The sequence below is a fragment of the Nannospalax galili genome, unplaced genomic scaffold, assembly GCF_000622305.1.
Source record: "Nannospalax galili isolate Female #2095 unplaced genomic scaffold, S.galili_v1.0 scaffold280, whole genome shotgun sequence".
NCBI lineage: Eukaryota > Metazoa > Chordata > Mammalia > Rodentia > Spalacidae > Nannospalax > Nannospalax galili.
In genome coordinates this window covers 5,445,511-5,466,587 of record NW_008347808.1, presented here as the reverse complement: position 1 = coordinate 5,466,587, position 21,077 = coordinate 5,445,511, and the positions used below count along the sequence as shown (strand labels likewise).

At 40.2% G+C, this 21,077-nt stretch overlaps 1 protein-coding gene across 2 annotated transcripts in view; it reads right to left on the bottom strand.

Annotated features, from left to right (window-relative positions):
* Eda (ectodysplasin A) overlaps positions 1 to 10,032 on the bottom strand; it is a 434,058-nt gene extending 424,026 nt beyond the window's left edge. Inside the window, exon 1 of one of the 2 annotated variants that reach the window (XM_008844375.3) lies at positions 9,397 to 10,032. In XM_008844375.3, the coding sequence (XP_008842597.1) occupies positions 9,397 to 9,792 (396 nt within the window). In that variant the 5' untranslated portion in view covers positions 9,793 to 10,032. The remainder of the gene's footprint in view (positions 1 to 9,396) is intronic. The other variant, XM_008844376.3, reaches the window with a different exon arrangement.
* Positions 10,033 to 21,077: the final 11,045 nt, after the last annotated feature.

Genomic DNA, 21,077 nt, shown 5'->3' with positions numbered 1-21,077 from the left:
CAGTTTTTGTTTTTGTTTTTTGAGCTAGGGTCTCATCATGTAGCCCAGGATAGCCTTGAATTCATGATCCTTCTGCCTTGGCCTCCCAAGTGCTAGGATTATAGGCATGAGACACTACACCTTGGCTTATGTCACTGGCAATTTGATGGGACTTTCACTGAATTGGAGGGTTTCTTAGGGTAACAGACATTTTACCAATTTTAATTCTTCTAAAATATGGACATGAAATATATTTCCATTTCTTTGTGCCTTCTTCAACTTCTCTCATCAGTGTTTTATAGTTTCCAATGTTTAGGTCTCTGACTCTCTTAGTTAAATTTATTCCTAAGTATTTTATTACTTTGCTAGCTACTGTCTGAAAGTTCTATATCTACTATGATATCAAACATACAATTTAACCTCCCTTAGGGTAAAATGACTTCACAAATTCTCCCTAGTGTTTAAGGAAAAAAATGTCATCAATACTACATAGATGTTTATGGGCAACAAACAAGCACTTTCTGCCATTGTAATGACAGCATAAAATAACCTTGAAATCCAAACTTAATAACAAGGGAAAATTACATGCTAATCTCACTCATAAATAAAGATCAAAGATTGTAAATGAAAGGTTAGTAAAACAATTCCAGACAAATATAAACTGAATAATACATTGAAAGTGGCTTTATCCTAAGGGTATAAGATTGGTTTTCACACCACTTTGACAAAATAAAGGAGAAAAATCGTATGATTAGTTCAATATATAAAAGAAAATCATGTGATATAATGATGTACCTCCTTTTGTTACTGAAAACCCTTTGCAAAGTAGAACTAGAAGATTTTTTTTAATTGATGGATACCTTTAAAAACTAACAACAGTAGGGGGCTGAAGAAATGGCTCAGCAGTTAAGAACACTGGCTGTTCTTGCAGAGGATCAGGACTCGGTTCCCAGCATCCACATGGCAGCTGACCACCATCCATAACTCCATTTTCAAGTAGTCTTAACACCCTCTTCTGACCTCTGCAGGCATTGTAGGACATGGGTGCACTTACATACATGCAAGCATTATACTCATACACATGAAATAAAATAAGCAAAATATTTTTAAAAACAAACAACAGTAATAAAAACTATGAAAAGCATTATACCTAACAATGAAATATTAGAGTGTTCCCTGTAATGTTGGAAAGAGAATAAAGATGTCTGCTATCACTACTCACATTTAACATTAGTCTGAAAGTCTAGCCAACATAATAAAGAAAACTTCAGGTGTTTGTAGATTGGAATGTAAAAGAATAAAACCTTTCAAGATATTTTTCAGTTTCATAGACATGTGGGAAATCCAAAAGAACATGCAAATAAATGATAAGTATCAATAAATGCACTCAGCAAACTTCTAGATGCAAAAATCAAAATATAAAATTAAACTAAATTTGTAAACATCAGCAAGAAGCAGTTAAAGTTAAATTTAAAGTTATTTAGCTCTCAAAAAGACCAAAAAAAATTATTTAGCTCTCATGTTGGCTTTCCTATAAAGTTGGCTTAAGGTCTTAGACTACCATGCAGGTCTTTTATTAGACAGTGCTTTGGAGATCAACATATATTCAAGATAAGGAAAAATTCAACCCCCAAATTTCCATAACCAAATTTATAATGAGTTCATATGCTGGTATGGCTGGTATGACTCTTCAAAGTTTCCTAGTTTGAAAGAAAGATGAAGTCATTTATAGCTCTATACTGGTTAGTCAGTGGATGTAAGCCATTCTGAAATGAAGCTTTTTTTTCTGCTGAGTTTTATTCAACCAAGGAAAACTGAAAGGAGCACCCCCATCTGAGTTCTGTCTTCTCAGTACTTGTAGGCATACCCCTGAATTCTGAAATACAGTCTATATGGTGAACCACAACATCATCATAAATAACATCCACAATGGCATCAAAAACAAAATCACATACTTTGGAAAACCTCCATACAGAAAGAAAGTATTTCTAGGAAAACTGGTGAATGAAATGGAGGGGTATACCATGTCCATGGATTAAAAGATTGGATATTGTAGATATGTGACTTCTAAATTGATTTTTAAATTCAATGCAACCAAAATAAAAATCCCCCGGAGGCTTTTCTTTTCCTAAGGAACATGAAAAGCTGATTCTAAAATATATGTGAAAATGGAAAGGGCAAAGAGAATAGGAACAAGCTAAAAGGACTTGCTTTCCCAGTGAGTAAGAGCTTATAGGGTCCAGTGACTAACACTAACACATAGCGGTGTGCTATGATCTGATTGTGGTTTTGTCTCCCAAGGATTCATGTGATGAAGAATTGGTACTCAGTTTGGTAGTGTTGACATGGTAGAACTTTTAGAGGTAGAACCTAGTGCAAGGTAACTGGGTCACTAGGGGCACTGCCTTCAGAAGTACCCTTTTCTCATAAAGAATATTAGTTCTTACAGGGTAGGTTGCTATGAAATTAGGTCATTCCATGCAAAATTCCCTTTTCTGCATGTGTTTTTTTTTCTTTCTCCACCATGTTGTTATCCAGCCAAGGGTGACCTGACTAAAGCTGAACAGATGCCTTTGAATCTCCAAAATTACCTAAATAATCTCCGTTAGTATCTAACCTCAATAATTTTGTTACAACAGAAAATGGACTAATGAGAAACTGAACAGAAGAATAGAATTAGCAGCTCAGAAACAATCTTGCATATACATAAATAATTGATGTATGAAGAAGTTAACAATGTAGAGAAGTAGAGAAAACACCTTTATAATAAATATAACTAGATCAGTGGAATATTTATATGGAATAATATGAAGCCTGACCTCCATATCTTACCATACACAAAATCAATTGCAGGTGGCTTATAGATCTAACTATAAATGGCAAAAGATGAAGCTTCTAAATGATAATACGTAAGCATATCGAATGATCTCAAGATTAGAAAATATTTCATTTTTAGACCTTTGGTTTAACATTCTCCCAAATTTCAGCCACCCAATATTTCATTTTTAAAAGAGTTGGTTTTTATTGTTTTTATTTATGTCTCTGTGTGTGTCTGTGTAAATTTATCCCATGTGTGTATGCCTGTGGAGTCCAGAAGATGTTTCAAATCCTTTGGAATTGAAGATACAGATGGTTGTGAGCCACCTGACATGGGTGTTGAGAACCAAACTTTAGTCATCTGGAAGAGGAGAAAGTGCCCTTAACCACTGAGCAATCTCTCCAGTCCTGGAAAATGTTTCTTAAATAAGATACAAAAACAGTATACATGGGGAAAAAATGTTGAAAATTTTGACACTTTAAAATTAAAGACCTCTGTTCATCAAAGGATACTATAATAGAAAGGCACAAATTTAGGAATTTTTGGCAAACTAAAAGAAAACTCCATTTCCATGGAGTATAAAGAATTCTAAGGCTAAAGAGATAGTTCAGCAGTAAAGAGCACTGTGCTCTTGCAAAGAATCTGAGTTTCCCATCACCCATGTTGGGCAGTTCACAACCACATGTAACTCATATCACCTGTAACTCTAGCTCCAGTGGACCCTTCTTTTGGCCTTTGCACGCATGAGTACACACACACAAACACACACACACACACGTGCACACACATACATAAACACACAAAAATAAAATAATTCTCTTAACATATATGACAGAATGCATAAATCTAGTGGGTAGTCTATGGGGTGCAGACAGGGAAGGGAGTCTAAATAGGATTAAGATGTATTGTATGAAATGCACAAAAATTCAATAAGAATATATTGAGAAAAAGAATTATATAAGAAATCTGTAAGAATACAACAATTTGACAGTAAAATATACACAAAAGAACTTGTATGAGCACTCCACAGAAGATATCCAAATTGATAATAGCATACAAAAAAGGGTACAACTTCATTAGTCTTTTGAGATATGTCACTTAAAATAGGGTTAAGGTAGAATTGCTTACTTAGCATGTCTGAAGCCCTGGGTTCAATCTTCAACAGCATAATACAACAATAAATCACAAGACAGCACTACAAAACCACCCACCAGAATGGCTGTGATTGCAAGATATGGAACAACTGAGATTCTCTTACATTACTAGTGAGAATACAAATTGTCAATCACTTAGAAAAACTATCATCAATAATGTCAAAATATATGCATTCCTCATGACCCAGAAACTCTAATCCTAGGTCTCTAGTCAAAACAAATTCAAATACTTGGAACCAAAAACCATGTACAATAATATCTGTAATATCATTATGCATAATAACTCCAAACAGAAAATAAAATACATATTTATTAACAATACAATGAATTTTTAATTATGATATATTGCAACAACAGAATATACAAAAAATTTTAAAAACTATCAGTGTGCCGGGTGTGGTGGCGCACGCCTTTAATCCCAGCACTCAGGAGGCAGGCAGATCTCTGTGAGTCAAGGCCAGCCTGGTCTACATAGTGAGTTCCAGGACAGCTGGGGCTACAGGGAGACCCTGTCTCAAAAAGACCAAAAAAAAAAAAAACCAACTATCAGTGTATGTAACATAACAGATATGAGAAATACAGTGTTGGTGAAAAAAATACCAGACTCGAAAAAATACATTTGTCTGATTTCATTTACGTATAGTTCAAAAATAGACAGAATTATCTCTGATATTAGAAGCCAGGACAGTCATTAACTTTGGAGAGTGAAGATGATATAGTGATAAAGATGGGGCACAATTAAGGGACTGAGGAATGTTAGAAATATTCCATTTCTTGACCTAGGTACGAGCAACATGAGTATTCACTTCGTGATATTTCATCCAATGGTACAATTATGATGTGTTATGCTTTTCTGTATTTGTGTTATACTCAATAAAATATAAATAAAAAGAAAAAGAATAGAAATGAGAAACTGCTGGGTACTTACAGAGGAATCAGATAAAGACAGTCCCCTCTGATGGCTATCCCACAGACAAAAGCACAAAGCTTCTCTTGGTAATATTCTTGGGAATTAGATAGCTTCAGAAATTCTCTAGTATAAAGAGACCCTCTCTATAAGGTAGTTACAGATAAATTACAGATCATTTTTCACAAGATCTAAGAGAGAAAGATAAGAGCTAAAAGCAAATAAAACATCAAACAATATATTATAAAAAGCTTTTTTTGTCATCTCAGAGGGAAGGTGTGAAACTAGGAAATGGATCACATGGTTAGGACTCCTCTTTTCCATTTCACTTTCTAATTATTTTGGAAACTGGTGAAACATTACCAGAAGAATTATTTATTTATTCATTTATTTATTTATTCATAGGCTTAACAAGACCTGAGAAATAATAATAAAAAATACTATTTAACTCAACAATTATTTGAGTGCTTAACTGTAACTAGTTTTATGTTATATATCATGAAGACAATAAATATGATCGATTTCTGATGAGTTCTAATGTAAAGACAGGCAATTTATTAATATCAACATCAATAACAAGTACCGAGTAATCCCAAAAGAGGATATGCTGGGTGACTTGCAGGAGCAAAATTAATGAGAGGGAAAATGAGATGGATATAATGAAACCAGTTCATCAAAAGCCTTGAGTAACACATTGAAAAGTCTGGATTTAAACCCATAAAAAATCTATTCCTCCTGGATCCAGTGTCTCCAATTTGTGGGATTATCTGTTATTGTTCATCTTAAATTACCTTGACTGATTCCTAGCTATTTTTTGACCAAACAGCCATAAGGAATGTCAAATCTTGGTGCACTAATGATCTATACAGTTGTACTAAAATATTTCTAAAGAATATTAAAGCTGGCTTCTATGATAACACCTCAAATAATTAGGAATACATATCAAATATCTCCAACAGTCTTAAATTCTTATTAGTCTACCACAGTTTAGATTATCACTTGGGGCAATGAGTTAAATGATATTCTACCTTTATTTGTGTCTGCCTGCCTTTCTCTCTCTCTCTCTCTCTCTCTCTCTCTCTCTAAATAACTTTATCAAGCATTAAAAGACATCTAACACTTAATATTATGTCTAACACAAAGAACTTTGTATTATTGAGCTTAGATAATTAAATACACCAATGTATTAACCATACTTATCTTTATCATTATTTGGAGGACTTGAATCATACCTCTCTCTAAAGACGTCTAGTTCTCTCGCCAGACCAAAAAAACTACTAGAAAATCCCTCCATCCTTTTGATCAATTTAATTGGATTTCTGGGGACTTTCATAAATCAGCTGCTAGCTTTTTCTTGAAGAGAAGTCACCAAAATTTTCTGTCTGATTGCAGGCAAAAGTTCGCTTTTGGTCTTCTATATGGAGAAGACAAGAGATTTCATTTTTGTTAACACATTCCTAGGATTTATCACATACTTGACCTTTGAGGAATATAATGACCTGACCTTCTTCTATACAGAATGATCCAATGATTTTATTTTTTTATATTTGATGTCAAATTAATACACTACTGATATGTCTCTAGCCCTTAATATCATCTTTTTTATCAAGTTTCCAAATACAGATACTTATCTCCTCCAGCTGAAGGACACAGCTATGGTTTCAGAAACTCTGATGTGATCCTTCCACTTTTTACCATCAGCAACTATGTCCCTACTTGGGAGACTTTTCTAACACTTACCTTGGAGAAATTTGTTGATCTTCCTGCTTTGAGTCCTAAATTCCTTCTGCATCCTGGGTTGTTTTTTGTTTTGTTTTGTTTTGTTTTTAATGAAATATGGCGTACATAGACCCATGATGATTACTAGAGTCCTTTCTTAAGTCCAACCCACAGCCCAATCACCTCATAAACATGGGTAGATTTCCTTTGCCCAAATACATGACCTTACATGATGAAGTACCTCTGTACCTCTGTCACTACAACTTAATTTTATCAGCTTGCCTCTACTCTTTCCAAATATCCTGGTAGGAAACCTAGATGTATTGCCCACTGGAGGGTGCATATTTTTCTCTCTGGTCCTGTCAAGAGTTGCTGTAACAGCAACTATTTATGTTGAAAAACTAAAATATTAAAATATGACCTACGTGGCCAAGTCCCACAAAACTGTTTACTTCCTTATTTATGAATCAGAATCTGTCAGCACAACTTAGAATCTTGACTGTCAGCAGATACTACAATTAAATGTCACTTCAAAGCCAGCAGAGGGTGCACCAGGGCACTGGAACTTTTACCCAAGATATAGCATATCAATTTAACTCTATTAGCCAATTAACTTTTCATTTATTTATTTATTTATTTACTTATATATTAAAACTAATACCCTCAAGAGATACAAGTGGAATCTGCGCTAAAATTCCTTCAAAGTATAGTCCAATTCTCTTGAAAGTGAAGTTCATTATAAATAAAGAATACATGATTCAACTTAGTCTGGTCAAAATGTTGGGAGAGTAGAAGAGAATGACAGATCTGAACCCTCTGCTCTGCAAAAAGTCGACCTTGGAGCTCCAACCTATTGCCCCCCTCCCACCTTCCTCACAACAAATCCTCAGTAGATACTATGCTATGGGGGAATGGGCACTAAACTGGGAATTAAAAGAGCAAGTGCATCCTAGTTTTGGTTCAAGTTATGCTATCTTGGAGCAGTTACTTCCCCCTCTGGGCCTATGTGTTCTCCAAAGAAATCAATAAAACAGACTCAGATAGTACCTTACAACTCTGAAACACTCCAGTTCCAAACTGATGCCAAGAAATGTGAAAAGCCAGTATCATTGCTTCTACTGCTCAAAAAGACTAAAATAGAAAGAAGAAAGGACAGCAGTTAAGAAGCAGTGTCGAAACATAGAAGCATTTTAATGTTACAAAAAGTGCAGGCAACTAAATGCCATTACAGACCTGTGAAAGTCCCATGCCATCACAGAAGCCCAAGAGTACAGCTGTCCTGCTAATCCTCAGTCTATAAACAGGGCTGTCTATCCTGAATGCCAAAATGTCTTGGCCACCATTTGTCTAAAAAAGTTGAATTCCCTCATCTATTCACAGAATATCAATGTGCAGCTGCTAAGTGTTTCTACTGAACACTGGGGGTGGGGGGTGTAGATAAAGGAACCAGGATTCAGTTAATTTTCATTTAGCTACAGCGTTTAAAGTTTCAAGTATGAGAAGAAGCATGTCTGCTGATTCTCTTCTTTGATAAGCTGTTATATAAGCTGGAGTGTGTCTGAAAGACATTTTAAGGTTTGGAACAATTTTATAAAGCACACTATAAATAAGTAAAATGTCAGTCTTAACATCACAGTATTATCATGAATGAGGTAACACTGTCTAAAGTGTACAACTTTGTAGGTCAAGTAGCACCAACAAGGTTTGAAGAGTTATGACAATGCCCCTGAATGTGGCAGTAAATACAGAAGACTTCAATGCCTCGAAGAAGTAATTTGTACAATTCACCCTCTTCTCCAAGAGGTACAAATTCACCATTAATAAGATTTTTGAAAGGTTTGCCAAAGTTTCTCAGGAAAGGCCAACTATGGCAGCCAAGATAATACTATCAAGTGCACTACATTTACTTGAACAAAGAATGGGAAAAACTGAGGAACCCAACCAAAGCTACGGTTTGCTAGTAAGGACACAAACACCCTACATATTTTTTAAAGCTGCTAAAGATACATGACTTTCAGTGATTATTCATTCCATTGTAGCTTCCTGTTCCTAAGCAGCAGTAATGAAAACTCTTGACGCCTACTTTTCCCACTGCTCCCTACTCCATCAAAAGGAGTCAGAACCGGCATGCAAAGGGTGAGTTTTATTTCCATAGATTGTTTAAATTGCTGTTCAGAAGTTGTCTAGCAAGACGGCATATTTCTACCAGAATTCCTCAGGGGCGCTGATCTTTACTAGAACGCCCGCCGAGGACAATCAGTGTCAAATTGCAGGTAAGTGTGAACAAGCCCGTGTTCTGGTCAGCGCACAAGGACCCCGCGCTCAGAGTATGACTAAAAGTCGTCTCAACAGGCGTGGAACACTTATTGCAGCTGTTTACAGTTCCAACTCCAAAGAGGAGCCTGCTAGTGCTGGCATAGGCTCGGGACACGAAGAGACAAGCACCGCGGGCAGAGAACCTCACAGGCGCAAGGGCCAAGCTGCTCGCCGTTACCCGGCCAGGGGGGCGGCACGGGCACCTCCTCACCGGCCAGGACCCGAGCGCAGCCAACTTCTCCCCAAAGCAGCCGAAGCCGGGGGCGGCGCGTGCAGGCGAAGTTTTCTGAGTGCGAGGGACCTGAGGGGGTCTGGAGGAGCCGAACCAGGGTCTGAGGACAACCTGCCCGGGACAACCTCTCCGGGCTCGCCGGCCCCCTCCCCTCCCAGGTCCTGCCCTGGAACTTGGCTCCCGGCGCCAGAGTCCCCCGGGCCTGGCCCGCGGCCCCCGCCCTACCTAGCAGAGGAGGGGGCCGCCGCCGCCCCCCTCCTGGGTGACTCACCTGGTGCCGGTCCTGGGACTCAGGGGAGAGTGGAGCTTCTCCCGGTTCCAAGGGCTGCTGCTGAAGGGAGGGCTGCTCGAGGTGGCGGGTGATGGGACCCACGGGGTCGAGGTTACCGGGGCGACTTAGGGTGCCAGAGGTGCCAGGAGCGCCCGGGCCGCCAAGGCGGGACTCGGCTCCCCGCTCCCGCCGCAATTCGGACCGCAACTCTAGGTAGCAGCAGAGCGTCAGCAGGTGGAGGGCCAGCGAGAGGCCAAAGAAACCCAGGAAGAGCCGGCAGCTGTTCCCTTCGCCCGCCCGAGCAGGGGCCCCGCGACAGCCGCAGCCCTGGCTGCCCCGCTCCCGTGGCGCTGCCGCAGGCAGGGGTTCCCTACGCTCTACCTCAGGGTAGCCCATGGCCTCCCGAGACAGCCACTCTCTGAGGCCCGGGAGCCTCTGCCTCTGCCTCAGCCGTTCACGACCCCTGACAGGCGGCTACTGTCCTGCCATCGGCTGGGGGCTGCAAGGACCCGTTCCAGAGCGACGGTGGCTGGGCGGGACAGAACAGGGAGCAGCCGCATGTGCAGCTCCACTCCGAGGGGTGGGAAAGGGAGGAGGAGGGGCGGGAGAGAGGGGCAGCGCGGCCCGCGAGGGAATGAGGGAGGAGGTCCGCACAGACCCGCCCCGTGCCTCAAGGGGCTGCGGGGACGCCCAACCACCGGGCCTGCCAGGCCTCGGCGCCCCGCCCCCTGCTGTTCCGCTCCGACCTCCAGCCGCGGGGCGGGGCCTGGGGGCGTGGGGGTTCGCCTCCGCCTGGCAGCCCCACCCAACTCTTCCCGCTTGCCCCGTTTCAGTTGGTGACTACGGCTGTCGTTCATCTCTGGACTCCACCCCGGTTTAACCCTTCAGCGCCAGCATGGGGGAGGGAAGGAGGGGGAGGCTGAGAAGAATTTGGGAACCTTGGAAAGAAAGTAGAGCAAAGAAAAGGAGGCAGAAGCTAGCATTAATAGAAATGTTTGCAATTAACTGCAGTTGCTAATAACATCATCCAGTACTTATCTGTTGCTTTCAATCTTCAAAGCGTTTAACAGACGTTAAACTAATTAAAACAGTTCAGGGTTTGGAATGAAACCATGCCTGCTGTGTTTGCAATTCAATGGCTCGCCAGAAGAAAAGGAGACCTAGGAGCCCAGGAGCCTAAGAGGCTGGGAATCAGGCAGCCTCACTCCTGGAGTGAGTCTGGGGGCAGTCTAAGCAGAGAGAGGGCGCCCGGTCCCAAATGAAATTGAAGTGGTGTTGCCCTTCAAAGGTAAAACAGTTTCCTAGGATTTTTTTTGGTCTATGAAGTCGTTCAACAGATATGCATTGATCCCTTTTACAATGCAGAAAGTGCTGTATGAGAGAATCCACAGGCAGATGTTTCTCTTCTTCCAGGGCTGCAGAGCTTTTGAAGGAACATGCGCCTTCAAGGAGCAGGTGGGGAAACTGAGGGTCACAATGAGGTGAAGTTTTACAAGGGTGGTCCACAGAATGGCCAGACACTATTGGCATCTCTACTTGCAGGCAACTGTTCTGGCCTCTCCACCCTTCCCATGCTTCCCCTGGAGTACTCCCTGGGGGAAGTTCAACAAGTCAGCCAAATGTTCCAGATGTACACTGCTGCTACAACTGCAGCATCTTTAACAGCTGCACCAATCAGAAACGGACTCAGAAAAAAAATGGAAAATGTCAGAACAATAGACCTGGAAATAAAGGATGGAAAAGATTAGTTGTCAAGAGTCACAACTGACAAGACTTACTAGTCCCGGATTTTAGAGAGCTAAGTAACTGTAGCAAAGCAAGTGTACACTTTTTTAGCCAGTAGGCACACTCATTTCCACGTAATTGAGAAATAAATAATTAGCAATTTTTATTGACTTGAAACAAGCATAGTAAATGCCACTGAGGTGGCTCAGTGATGCCCCAGAGCACTTAAGGGTAAGCCTAAGACCTAGGCTGATAAGAGAGAAGAAAAACACAGAGAAATATAGAAAAGAAGACAAAAGAAGAAAAAAGTAAGCCAAAAGCACGTGACCAGGAGGTCAGTCCCAAGAGCACAGGGGTCATAAGCTTTAAATATATCAGGCACAGACAAGTTTTCCTTTATACCCTTGTGAATAGTCTCAGTGCTTCACAAATATCTTTTTGTCCTCTTTCTAACCTTTACCCATGAAACAGAAAGTTTGCAAAGAATCTCATCCGCATACAGATTAAGGGGGAAAAGAAAGACTTGCAACAGCAGCTCTCAAGTCCTGCTTGTCGAGACCAGGAATTCTAGATGCTAGGAAAACCGCCAGACTGATTTACCTTAATTATCACAGCTAGGATTATTGGAAAGAATGCTAGACCAGGAGTTTGAAGACTTGACGCTGCCACTAGTTTGTGGGGTCACTCCAAGCAAAGCAGTATGTTGTTTTTAAGGAGGGTGGGGGTGGAAGCACTTGGCTTAGTTTCTCCAACTGTAAAATGAAGGCTTTAAACTGTAACAGCTATTACATTGTGCTTTATCTGCTTCATCACTGGGTATGTTGACTTTATTGCATATGTGGTTTAAAGAGGCTGCCTCTTCTTCCTCTAAAATGAAAAAAAAATATATGACAGCCATCTCCTGACCGTGGTAGCAGTGGTAGTGGTAAAGCTGTTCAGGGGTCTCACTGGTTTTACTGGTCTCAGCTTCCCATGTTCTACCTTTTTATCTTTTTAATCTTTTTTAAAGCATCATTTTTAATATTATTATTATTGTGTGTCTCTATATAATGGGGGGGGCTCATATGCCACTGAGGGCACACAGAGGTCAGAAGACAACCTTATGGAGTTGGTTCTTGCCTTCCACCTTTACGGGAGTTCCCAGGATCAAAGTCATGTCATTGGGTTTGCATCATAGAGCAGCAAGTGCTTTACCTACTGAGACATCTTACTGTCGCTTCTTTTAACAACTCGACTGAGACAGTTTGCACCATTGCCCTCAGAAGACTTGGGAATTGCATTTGACCCAGAACCTCACTTTGATTCACCAAAAGAAAACATATGGCTTTATATGCTTTAGAAATATTGCAGTGAGACAGTACAGTGAGGAATGTATGTGGTTATGATAATTATTATTAATAATGTTATTGCAGAGCTGGGGATGGAACCTAGGGCTTACACAAGCTAGGCATGCACACTACCACTGAGCTACACCCCTAGCCCACAAGTTTTCTTTTCTTAATGTGTTGTGTATGTGCTATAATGTATTGCTTTAATTTGCTTCTTTGTTTCCACAGTGCCTTGTCCCCTACAGTGCAGGCCTCAAAATGATAACCTGTAGGCCACATCCAGCAAACAGATGTGCTGTGCTTGGTGCAATATCATCTAAAGCTTGGAATTTAAAAGCAAATTCAATTCTAGCTTTTAGAAATCTAGAAGTTTCACATTTTAGAATGCAGCTTTCCTGCTTTCCTAATTTAAAAAAAATCACAAAAACTGTTAACATTGGATCCACATTCCCATAAAGTTACACCCAGCTAGAACTGCCCCTTTGAGATAAGCATGAATAATCAAGTTCTACACAGCTATCTCCCTCCTTTTCCTCCGGTCTCCAATACTGTCCTTATCCGTCATTTACCTTACTAGTCTGAGCCTATGTACTATAAAAGACAAGATATAGGCTCCTTAGCAAACCTATAATCTACCTCTCCAACATTTTCTTCTAACACCATGCACAGAAGCCATGTTTCCACACTGTTAAATTCACTCTCCCTTGCCACACCTCTGCACATTTACCCAAGCTACTTTCTTTACCAGAAATGTTTCGCACCTTGAAAAACTGATAAAGCTTCCAATAATCCATTTAAATAGTCTCTTTAGCATGGTCTTGCAATTCACTCCAGATTTTCATTTGTACTTTCATTCCACCTTGAACATACATACCTCAATGATATCACATAGCACATCCTGTTTAAATAAAATGTTTCATATTGTTTTCTCACCACTAAACTAAGTTTCTTGGTTGTAAGAATCATGCCTTTTCTGTTTTGCTGTTCCCAGACACATATGCTTCCGTAACACACATGGAAAGATAGAAAGAATATGAAAGCACATCATAGGGCTGGGGAATTGTAGCGTAGTAGTAGAGCACAAGCCTGCCCTGCACAAGGCCTTGGTTCCCATTGTAAGACCACCAAAAAACATCCCATAACTGGACAATTGCTCTTTATTAAAAAATATGTCTTTATTTGTGGGTGTGTGTATGTGTGCACACACACATGTGCATGCACATGTGCATGTGAATGCCCACAGAGGGCAGAAAAGGGCATCAGATTCCCTGGAGGTAGAGTTACAGGTGATTGTGAGCTGCCTAATAAGAATGTTGGAAACTGAATTTGGATCCTCTTCAAGAGCAGGAAGTGCTCTTAACCAACGAGCCATCTCTTCTGCCTCTGGAAAAATTACTCTTGTGCTCCTGTTAGAGTTTCAGATAATCCAGAAAAGCAGATAATCATCAGGTGTCATGGTACATGCTTTCAGTCCCAGCACTATAAAGCTGAGGCAGGAGGACCTTGAGTTATAGAAAACCTGGGTTACATAACAAGAATCTGTGGGTGTTTGGGGTTTTTTTAGCTAATGATTCAGATATAATTGGCTTGGGGTAACTCATTGACTTTTCTTTCCTTTTTCATTTTTTTTTAAGGCCAGGAAGTGTCTGTTGCTTGGGACGAAGAAAACAGTATCAGGAGGAGAATATAAGATCAGAAGAGAGGTTTTGACAAAATGGGATATGTCAATGATCATGAGAGATTACATTCCATTGCTACTTATAGAAACACAGCAGCCTTTCTCTTTTTGCAATGCTGGGAATTGAACTCAGGGCCTTGTACATGCTAGGTAAGCACTTTACCACTAAACTACATCCTCAAATCCCTCATTGTCATTTCCCATTAAATTTCACTTCCTACATTTGTTTGTCTGGGCATAATATTGAAATAATATAAGTTGGCAAGCCCTGAACAGCAATGCTAAATAAGTTGACAGGTCAGGTATGGTGGTGCATGCTTGCAGTCTCAGTTACTTGGAAGGTTGAAAAGAATCGCTTGATCCAGAGAATTCAACGCCTACATGGATAACAAAGTGAACAAAGAAAAAGGAAAAAAAAAATGTTGAGAGCCTCTGAATGTCCACCAACTGAGTGCAGTGTGCTAAAGAATTGGGTCAGGACTGAAATTAAATATTTGTTAACTATGGTTAATCTGTAGAATAAATAATTGACATAGAGATCAGAGCAGTGACTATGATCCACTTAGTGATAACAGATATTTGAGAGGAACATGGGCTTTGGGACATAGATCCTCATTTACATCTCAGCTTATTTATTTCTCAGTTATGTGATTTAAGACAAGTAAGATTTACTTGTTTTACAGAGCCTCAGTTTTCTCATATGGAAAATGGAGATGACAATATATACTTTGATAATATATACTTTGCAAGATGGCTTTGCTTAATGGGATGCTTAGGAGAAAGAAGAATTTTACTCTACTCTCTTAAGGCTCTCAATAATTGAGTCTACTAAATAAACTCTCACCAGGCAGATTAGCAGGAAAAAACCTGAATATAAAAGGTTTGCTGTGCACTGAGGCATCAACATAAGTGAAAAATGAATATCGAATATGCAGTGAGATCTAGATACTTATCTACCCTCATCATAAGGGAGGGGGAGGGAGATGTAGGCAACTAAAGGAGAATAAATGTTTTTATAAGAAAAATTAATTGAAGCGGGGCGTGGTGGCGCACACCTGTAGTCCCAGCAGTTGGGAGGCAGAGGCAGGTGGATCTCTGAGATTTCAAGGTCAACCTGGTCTACATAGTGAGTTCCAGGCCTCCTGGGACTACAGGGAGACCTTGTTTCAAAAAGACCGCAAAAAAAAGGAAAAGAAAAAGAAAAATGAACTGACCCTCAGAATGGTGGCCATCTCTGAAGTTCATCTGGATATGGTACTAAACTCTAGGCTTCTCTCCAGTGATAGCAATTTAGTCTTTCATGATTGGTGCGATTACCAGGGAAGTGATTCATGACAATTGAGGTCCTTTTGGAGGATATACTTTTCTTCAGAAAAGTTCAAAGAAAACCCCTCCCTTAAATTGTTGGTCATGAGCTATCTCCACTTTGAAGCCAAAGTAGCATATTTAGAGTGTGTGTGGGGGGTGGGAGTGACATATCCTAAACTCCTTCAGAATCTATTTGTCAGGGTTTCTGGAACATAATAATACATACGTTAAGTCAGATGGTCCCACTCCTCTACTTCAAATCCCCTCGTGGCTCTCTACTTTGCCCTGAGTGCTTGCTTTGACCTAGCTTGTCTGATTGCCCACTGCTTCACTGGGCTCCTCTCCTAACACTGTTTACCTTGCTTACCATGCTCCAAATACATTAGGCCCTTTGAGATTCCTTAAATGAATGGAGTACAGTTTAAGACTCTTTTCTTCTGTATTTCCTTCTTCCTGGAAGCCTGTTTCCTACAGGTCTTTTCTAAAGCTCCACCTGATTAAAAAAAGTCTCTTCTTCATGTGCAAGACTAATGCAAGCTCAAACCAGACAAAACCCCAGCATAGACTTGGGGAAGTGGGTAAGAAGCTCCAACTTTAGCTGAGAAACGATTGGCAAACAATAACTACTGGGAGAAGGAGAGTTGCTTTCTTTTTCTATGTATATTTTTATTGAACTTTTGTGTGTTTCATACTTCTTAATCATATTTAGGCCCCCTCTCCTCTATCTGAAACCCCCATAGCCTCCCCACCAGATTTCATGCATTCTGTCATCTATGTTAAGGCCTATTGAGTCAAGTTTGTGTACTTAGATATCCCCCAGTGTGAGTTCAGAGTGTGACACTAGATAGGTTAACCATACACACTGAAGGTCATTTGAGGACACAAATTTGACTTGCTAGGCCTTAATATATATGACAGAGTACATGAAAACCAGAAGGGGGTATATAAGAGGGGAGGGGTATAAATATGATCAAAATATGTTGAATCAAGCTCATAAAAATTCAATACAATTTTTAAAAATCTCTTCTTGACTAACTTCCTACCATATTCTAGTCCCTCTATTACCATATAACATATTATTCATTTACTGATTGTGAGATTCCTCAGCACCCACAAATAAAATATCAGTTCCATAATGGCAGAGATTTTTGTCTAGTTTTGCTTTATCTTCAACATCGAGAGTGGTGTCTGTCACACAATAAGCTTTCAATAAATATTTGTTGATGGAATGAGTTAATGATCTCCTATTGGAGTAAGAGGAATTAAAAAGGAGTGTGGTCAGACATGTTGCTAGACAAGCAAGTGCATTTTTCCAACACAGTAATTCAGGCAGGGTTAGCTGTCTCATTGTGTATGGTACCTCCCCCAGAGAAAGGGATGTTCAGGGTCACACAGATAACTAGAAGGCAATATGGGTGGAGAATATTAGTTTACCATTCATCTCCTATGTGACAGCCTTTCTCATTAACTTCTGTATGAGGTTCTATTATGGCTATTTCAGCTATGAGGAAACTGAGACTCAGAGTGATCAAAATAATTGGTGCAAACTCACATAGTGATTAGAGTATGAATTTGCATCTAGACCTGACTCCATGCTCTGTCCTCGAGTGTACATCCTACCTCCCATCAGATTTCAAATACAGCTTCATAGGCATGCAGAGATTGCTGGAGTTATGGAGGGGCAAAGTAATAATCCAGCTGGAAGTCACAGTGTCTTCTCTCTCCTGTCAGACTGCTGCACCTTTTACCTGCAACTCCAAAACCACTGTATATCCATACTAACATTAGATGAATATGCTCAAATATGAGTCCTATCAAGTCATTTTCCTGTAGAGTAACCCTTAATAACATTTCATTGATGACAGAACAGTGAACTCTGACAGCTAAACCCCTTAATCTGGCCCTGAACTGCCTTTTCAGCTGGGCCACCACTAGACAACTGCAAACTGCTGCCTCTGGGCTGTCACTGTTCAGGAACAAATGATGGGGGGATATATGTATATATCACATGTATGTGTGTTCACATATGTGAGGGTGCATGCATGTGTACAGGTAGGCATGCACGTTTGTGTGCATGTGTGTGGAAGCTCAAAGTTGATGTCGGGTGTCTTCCATAATCACACTCCACTTTACTGAGGCAGGATTCCTCCATGAACCCACAGCTCAACAATTCATGCTACTCCAGTTAGCCAGCTTGCCCTGGGGATCTCCTGTCTCTGCTTCTGAAGTACTGAGATTTGAGGTGACTACCATGCCTGCCCAGTTTTTTATGTGGGTTTTGGGGAATCTGTGCTGCAGTCCTCATGCTTGTGTGGCAAGTGTTTTATCTACTCAGCCATACTCCCAGATCTTGTTGATTATTTTTAATTATTCATATCTGTGGGGTATGGTATGATAATTCAATGCATGTATTCAACATATAATAACCGCAGGAGAATAGTAAGCATTTTTATCTCCTTAAGCATTCTCCCAGGTCTAACTGAAGTTCCACCTTCTGACATAGCCTGCCTGCCCACAGTGCTCTCCACCAGGATGCCCTACTTGTAGCTCAACTGCCAGTCACAGCACGCTGCTCACGATTGCTAATTCATCCCCATTCTGTGCAAGTGTCTCATTTGCCCAGCTTACCTCCAATTGTCCTTGAAGGACAAGACCCTGTCTTAGCCCCCACAGGGCCTAACTCAAGCCAGGACTTACTAAATCTTTGCTAATGGATTAAGCACTGTGCACAGATGAATTTTAAGCAGGATTTTGAAGGCAAAAGTGGTCTGAGTTTGACAGAAAGAAGACAGCTGCTCTAGGTGGAAGGCCCAGTGAAATAAAACACTGAGCACATTTATATAAGCAAGGCCGCCAGGAGTATTTAGGAAAAAATTTAAAACACACACTGACAAAGGGGGAAGAACAGCAGATCTCTTACTTGCTATAGGAAATAACGATAGCCACGACTGGCATGGGAATGTTTTCATAAATCCACAAAGCAATGATAAGGATATAGAAATTCTTCTTACTATAAATGAGCAAGATGGCACAACATAGAACATTCATTTTGCAATAAAGACTTTGGCTACTCATGGGTGAATGAGCATATGGGAAACCTCTCACTCTATGAGAGGAATTTTTCATTCAAAAATAGAAAACCTTATTGGTGGCAGAATGCCGTTTGCATCTATGTCCCCTGATATGCATATCAGCCCCACTCTTTGGGCCATCAAGCAGCATGAAAAGACATACTACATATTTCACAGAGCCCTGTATAGTGAGATCACAGATTCCATTTTAGTGGTGTAGGACGTTAAGAAACTCTCTGGCAGTATTTTTATAGTTTCTTATGTTCCAAACAACTGTGTGGTAGATAAGCCATTTGATCTCAATTCATAGGGGAAAAACATGAAGCTCAGAGTAGAAGAATGAGTTAACCAATCTCACACAGTCAGTGTACCTGACTTTTAGCCAGGGGTTCGTTTTCTTACTAAAACTGTGGTATTTACTCATCACACTTGTATTTCTGTAGATATCTAGCCAAAGCGTTTATTATTTTCCCCATGATCTAAATTTCTTAGTCATAGGAAATATGAAATATATACCAAGGAGCTGAGCCTAGAAAGTCAAGTTTTCTCCAGCAAATGAGCATAGTTCTATGATAAAGGCCAGAAGGCATCTGTAGTTATAATAACTATCCCAAGCACAGCCCAGCTTGAAACAGGCACATAGAACTGCTTTTGCTAAAAAGTATTGGCTCCTCATTTGGTCCACAAGTAACTAAAAACAGGATGAAAGTCTGACATCTCTGCCTTCATTTTGTATCTGTGCCTCTTTTACTTTGACTGATGGCACAGAAATAAGTCATTGTCCTGAACCTGCAACCATCTGGGATTCTAGAAACAGTAAAACCTCACAGGACAGATCATACTCTCACATGAAGATAGTTATCCATGAGGAAAAGTCTGCACCCTCAATGATTAACAGGCTAACAAGTTAACATTTTATCAGACCATTTTGCAGAATAGACTAGAGCTGAAACAATAATAGTTAATGACGGGCAGGCCCACACCTTAACCAAGACTGCTAAATTATACATGTCTCCTGTCTTCTATTTAAACCTAAAGCAAAAGAGACTTGGGGAACACTGGACCACTTTAGTTGTTCTCCTTCTCAATGTGGCCTCATTGAATAAATACCCATTCACTGCTTTCCACCATTAGGGACAGGTAGCCAAGTCTAGTTTGTTGGAGCTGCATGAGCTCAGGCTTTCATTCTGAAAATTCCCTAGCTGAATATATTAGGAGAATGCTGTTTGCTTGGGAGGTTTTAAGCATCCAGTACATTGAAGATTACAGGGTATATACCAGGTACCATTAATTTTTTTAGAGTATTTTTATTATTCCAAAAAGAAGAAATTTTTAACACATTTTCCCAGAAATAACTTAAAGCAGTTACATAAAAAAATATATATACAATGAGGTTTAAGGGGGGCATAGGAATAAGCAATCAAAGACCAAAGGATTTGCCAATATGGGGTCAAGTTCGGTGGAACAATGGTGTCCTTTGGCTCTGTTTTTTTGGCTCTTTTTTGTTTTGTTTTATTGGGCTTGCTAACAGAGCATAGGGTGGGGTTTATTTACAGCTGCACTGCAAAGTCCACACTCAAATACAGATCCTGTGACTTCCTGACAGTGGAACAAAATGGCAAAAGAGATGCCTCATGGCATTCTCAGCTTATATATCTTTAGACTCCCCCCACATGAAGCTAAGGTCGACTGACTGGGTGGTAGAAATAACTGACTCCCTCCCATCTCGACTCTTTGATGAGGGTGGAAAGGAGGTATGACTATAGCTTTCTGGCATAGTGGTCAGAGGACACTTCCAGGTAACACTCCATCCCTTCCTCTGGCTCTTATACTCTTCTGCCAACCTCTTCCACAAAAGTCCCCAAGCCTTAGAGGGGATGATAGGTGTGGGATGATCTTCCTCCCAGTGTGGCAAGGCACTGGACTTTTGGGTCTCTGCATCATCTGTTTTCCATGGACTATTGGCCCATTTCAGTGGGATTCCATCTATTACAAGGATTTGGTGCTAGGACCCACAAATGAGGGAGAACATACATCTTTTGTTTTTCTGAGTCTGTGTTACTTAGTATAACAGTTTCTATATCCATCTATTTACCTGGAAATTTCATTATTTCTTCTTTCTTGACTGCTGAGTAGAACTCCATTGTGTAAATGGAGTTAACATTTTCATTAACCACTCCTCAGTTGAGGGGTACCTAGGTTGCTTCCATCTCTTAGCTATTGTGAAAAGAGCAGCAACAAACATGGTTGTACAAGTGTCTCTGCAATAGGATGAGTCCTTTTGGAGATGTGAATACATCAATGAATAACAAAAACAATAATGCAGTCTACACATTTTTAACAGAACTTTGTTTTTCAGAAATATAATATTACAGAAAAGTACCTTGAAATAGCTCTGCCCCTCACTATACTTAAGAGCTGAGCCAGACTCAAAGCAATGCTCCTAGGAATGGGAAGAGCCAAATCTTACCAGTGTCAGGGTCATCACACTTTGAACAAAAGATGCAAATTATTGCATTCAAAGAATATCCTGGATCACCAAGATGAGTTGTTAGGGAAAGAGGGATTTAC